This window comes from Sapajus apella, unplaced genomic scaffold (genome assembly GCF_009761245.1).
Source record: "Sapajus apella isolate SASKATOON/1434 unplaced genomic scaffold, GSC_monkey_1.0 scaffold68, whole genome shotgun sequence".
In the NCBI taxonomy this organism is placed as follows: Eukaryota; Metazoa; Chordata; class Mammalia; order Primates; family Cebidae; genus Sapajus; species Sapajus apella.
Genome location: NW_022437008.1, coordinates 3,067,734 through 3,072,049, shown reverse-complemented (window position 1 = coordinate 3,072,049; position 4,316 = coordinate 3,067,734). Strand labels below are relative to the sequence as shown.

At 55.0% G+C, this 4,316-nt stretch overlaps 1 protein-coding gene across 1 annotated transcript in view; it reads right to left on the bottom strand.

Annotated features, from left to right (window-relative positions):
- Positions 1-3,870, bottom strand: part of LGALS4 (galectin 4) — a 9,754-nt gene extending 5,884 nt beyond the window's left edge. Inside the window, exons 1-3 of the mRNA XM_032248877.1 lie at positions 3,102-3,870; positions 2,691-2,779; positions 159-363 (exon numbers count right to left, since the gene is read on the bottom strand). Of these exons, the coding sequence (XP_032104768.1) occupies positions 159-363; positions 2,691-2,779; positions 3,102-3,146 (339 nt within the window). The 5' untranslated portion in view covers positions 3,147-3,870. The remainder of the gene's footprint in view (positions 1-158; positions 364-2,690; positions 2,780-3,101) is intronic.
- Positions 3,871-4,316: the final 446 nt, after the last annotated feature.

Genomic DNA, 4,316 nt, shown 5'->3' with positions numbered 1-4,316 from the left:
GAGGGAAGGAGGGAGGGAGAGAAGGAGGGAAGGAGGGAGACAAAGAGGGAAAGAGGGAGGGAGAGAGGGAAGGAGGGAGGGAGAGAGGGAAGGAGGGAGAGAGCTGAGATGGCACCGCTGCACTCCAGCACAGGAAACAAGAGGGAAAGCACGCAGACCTTGTAGTGCTCGGCCAGGACCATGATGACCAGCTCGAAGGCAGCACCTTTTTTGAAGGGCATGCTCCTCTTCTTCTCCTCGCTGCCCCACTTCCCGCCCTGCATCGTGTTGAAAACCACCTTGTCCAAGCCATCAAACCTCGGGTTGAAGTGGAAAGCGATGTCTGAGCCTGGGTCCTGCCCCACCAGGAAGTTCACGGAGAACCTGGCGGGACATGAAGGGCTGGTTCCCCTGGTGCCACCTCCCGGTGCCGGGGGCCTCCTCCAGAAAGCCCTCTCCCACCTGCCCTGTCCCAGGGCTCCCTGGCTCAGACCACAGCACCAGCTCTGGGGGGCAACCTTGGCACTGTGGCCCACAGCGTGGAGGGGGCCTAAGTTCTGGGGGTGCAGATTCCCACGACCACACCTTCACTCACAGCCTCTCCTTTTTTTTTTTTTTTGAGATGGAGTCTATGCTGTGGCCCAGGCTGGAGTACAATGGCGCAATATCAGCTCACTGCAACCTCTACCTCCCAGATTCTAGTGATTCTCCTGCCTCAGCTTCCTGAGTAGCTGAGATTACAGACATGTACCACCATATCCAGCTAATTATTGTATTTTTAATAGAGACGGGGTTTTGCCATGCTGGCCAGGCTGGCCTCAAACTCCTGACCTCGTGATCCACCTGCCTCAGCCTCCCAAAGTGCTGGGATTACAGGCGAGAGCCACCGCACCCAGCCCGGACTTTTTTTTTTTTATTTTTTTTTGAGACAGAGTTTCACTCATGTTACCCAGGCTGGAGTGCAATGGCGCAGTCTCGGCTCACCGCATCCTCCTCCTCCTGGGTTCAGGCAATTCTCCTGCCTCAACCTCCTGAGTAGCTGGGATTACAGGCATGCACCACCATGTCCAGCTAATTTTTTGTATTTTCAGTACAGACGGGGTTTCACCATGTTGACCAGAATGGTCTCGATCTCTTGACCTTGTGATCCACCCGCCTCGGCCTCCCAAAGTGCTGGGATTACAGGCTTGAGCCACCGCGCCCGGCCTGCCCGGACTTATTTTTTATCTGTTTCCCCTACTAGGACGTCAGCTCCACGCGGGCAGGGATCTCTGTCCTGTTCACTCCTCCATCCCTAGTGCCAGGACACAAAGTGGGCACTCAGTGAAGAAGTAAACAGTACATAAATAACAGGCAGGGCAGAGTGGCTCACACCAGTACCTGATCCTCCCAGCCCTTTAGGAGGCCGAGGCTAGAGGATCGCTTGAGCCCAGGAGTTCAAGACCAGCTTGGGCAACATAACAAGACTTTGTCTCTATAAAACAAATAATAATAATAATTAAAAAATAAATTAGCTGGGCATGGTGGAGCATGCCTGTAGTCCCATCTGCTTGGGAAGATGGGGGGAGAGGATCACTTGAGCCCAGGAGTCGGAGGCTGAAGTGAGCTATGATACTGTGCCATTGCATTCCAGCCTGGGGCAATGGAGCAAGATTTTTTTTTTCTCTAAGGAAAAGAAAAAATCCCATGAGGCCAATTATTATTACCCTGTTAAGGCCCTTTAAAAAAGCTAAGACTCAGGCTGGGCGAGGTGACTCACACCTGTAATCCCAGCACTCTGGGAGGTTGAGGTGGGCAGATCACCTGAGATCGGGAGTTCGAGACCAGCCTGACCAACACGGAGAAAACCTGTCTCTACTAAAAATACAAAATTAGCTGAGCATGATAGTGCACGCCTGTAATCCCAGCTACTTGGGATGCTGAGGCAGAAGAATCACTTGAACCCTGGAGGTGGAGGTTGCGGTGAGCTGAGTTCGCACCATTGCACTCCAGCTTGGGCAACAAGAGCAAAACTCTGTCTCAAAAAGAAAAAAAAGCTAACACCGGGTCAGACGTCACGCCTGTAATCCCAGCACTTTGAGAGGCTGAGATGGGCAGATCACTTGGGGTCAGCAGTTGGAGACCAGCCTGGCCAACATGGTGAAACCCGTCTCTACTAAAAATACAAAAATTAGCCGGGTGTGGTGGCTTGTGCTTGCAAACCCAGCTCGGGAGGCTGAGGCAGGAGAATCGCTTGAACCCGGGAGGTGTAGGTTGCAGTAAGCCAAGATTGCACCATTGCACTCCAGCCTGGGCCACAAGAGTGAAACTCCATGTCAAAAAAAAAAAGAAAAAGAAAGAAAGAAAGAAAATGAAGCACAGAGTGGTACAGTCACTTTCACCAACACAGAGCTGGGGAGTGGCAGAGCTGGGATTTGAACTCTGGGACCTGGCTCTGAGCCTGTGATCAGAATTCCTGCCACCACACCCATCAGTTTCAGTCCAATGTCCAACTCAGGGGCTGCCTCTCACGGTGAGCCCTCCCTGACCCTTCTGGCCCCCACGTCCTCACTCTTGATCTGCCCCAGGCTGGTCTCTGGCTACTGGGTGGAGCAGCAAAGAGTCCCCTCCCCACCAGGGTGAGGTAAGGGCAGAAGGCCCCCAACAGCCAGGCCCAGAGCACCCTGTTGGAAGTCCCCTACTAGCCGGGCCTGGCTCGGGGAGGGTCTTACCGCTTCATGTGGTCGCTGGCCACTCCTTGGATGTAAACAGACATTCCCACGCTGAGCCCACCTGGGATGGGCTTGCAGTAGGGCAGCGTCTGGAGAAGAGACCTGGTGAGGGGACTCACAAGCCATCTCCCTGTTGCAGCCTTCACCCCTCCCGGAAAAGCCCCCAGTCCCTTAAGTAGGGGAGAGGAAACCACAGGCGGGGACCAGGTTGAAAATGATGAGGCAAACAGTTAGACCTGGACACAGACAGCCTGAGGTCAGGGTGGGAGTAAATGAAGGATCAGGGTCAGCGTTGGGTAAATGAGACCCCAGAGTCAGATGGGGCCCGTCAGGAGCAGGGTGGGGAAAATCGGCGTGGGGGGGGTATGGATGGAGCTGCGGGTGGGGCGGGGGTCTGAGCCAGCGTCTCACCGGGTTGTAGGTGGGCTGGTAGCCCGGTGCAGGGACAAAGGCCATCACTCGAGGCTGGGCTGGTGGCTCGTCCTGTGAGAAGAGCTGCAGGAGTGGGAGATGGTGGCAGATGGCAGGTGGTGGGTGGCTCTTATACCCAGGGTAAGGGCGTGGCTGGTGGGGGAGGATCCACAGGGCCCCTCTTCTGGGACTCTCAGGCCCTTGGCTTCTCCTAGAGTGCACCCTTGTCTCTTTCCTCGCCGGCTTCCCTGGTGACCAGCCAGGACCCAAATCACCTGGGTCCCCTCCCCTAGGCCCCCCTGCAAACAGGAAGTGCTGATGAACTTCACCCCATCAGAGCCTTATCGGAGCCCATAAAGCCCTGCCCAGACTTTTGTTGGCAGAGGGAGGGTGAGACCAGGCAGGGCAGGGCTGCAGGAGTGACCCAGGACAGCTGGGCAACGGAAGAGGCGGATGCGGGGAGGAACCTCAAGTATCTGCCTCTCCCAGCAACTGTGAAGGGACTTACATTGACTGCATGCCCACCGCACATCTTTACCATGTATGGTGTATTGTAGGAAGAGTGGTTTAGATTAGTAATGTCTGGAGCCAGCGGTTCTGGGTTCAAATCCTGCCTCTGCCACTTCTCGGCTGTCTGATAGCGGGTCAGTGCCTTACCCTCAATTTCCCCATATGCTCATCTGTAAAATGGGGAGAGTAGTAGTATCGGCTGGGTGCGGTGGCTCATGCCCGTAATCCCAGCACTTTGGTTGGCGGAGGTGGTGGACCACATGAGATCAGGAGTTCGAGACCAGCCTGGCCAACATGGCAAAACCACCATCTCTACTAAAAATACAATTAGCCAGGCATGGTGGCAGGTGCCTTTAATCCCAGCTTCTTGGAGGCTGAGATAGGAGAATCACTTGGACCTGAGTGGTGGAGGTTGCAGTGAACTGAGATCATGCCACTGCAACTCCAGCCTGGGTGACAGAGGGAGACTCTGTCTCAAAAAGAATAATAGGCCGGGCGCGGTGGCTCACGCCTGTAATCCCAGCACTTTGGGAGGCCAAGGCGGGTGGATCACGAGGTCAAGAGATCGAGACCATCCTGGTCAACATGGTGAAACCCCGTCTCTACTAAAAATACAAAAATTAGCTGGGCATGGTGGCGCGTGCCTGTAATCCCAGCTACTCAGGAGGCTGAGGCAGGAGAATTGCCTGAACCCAGGAGGCGGAG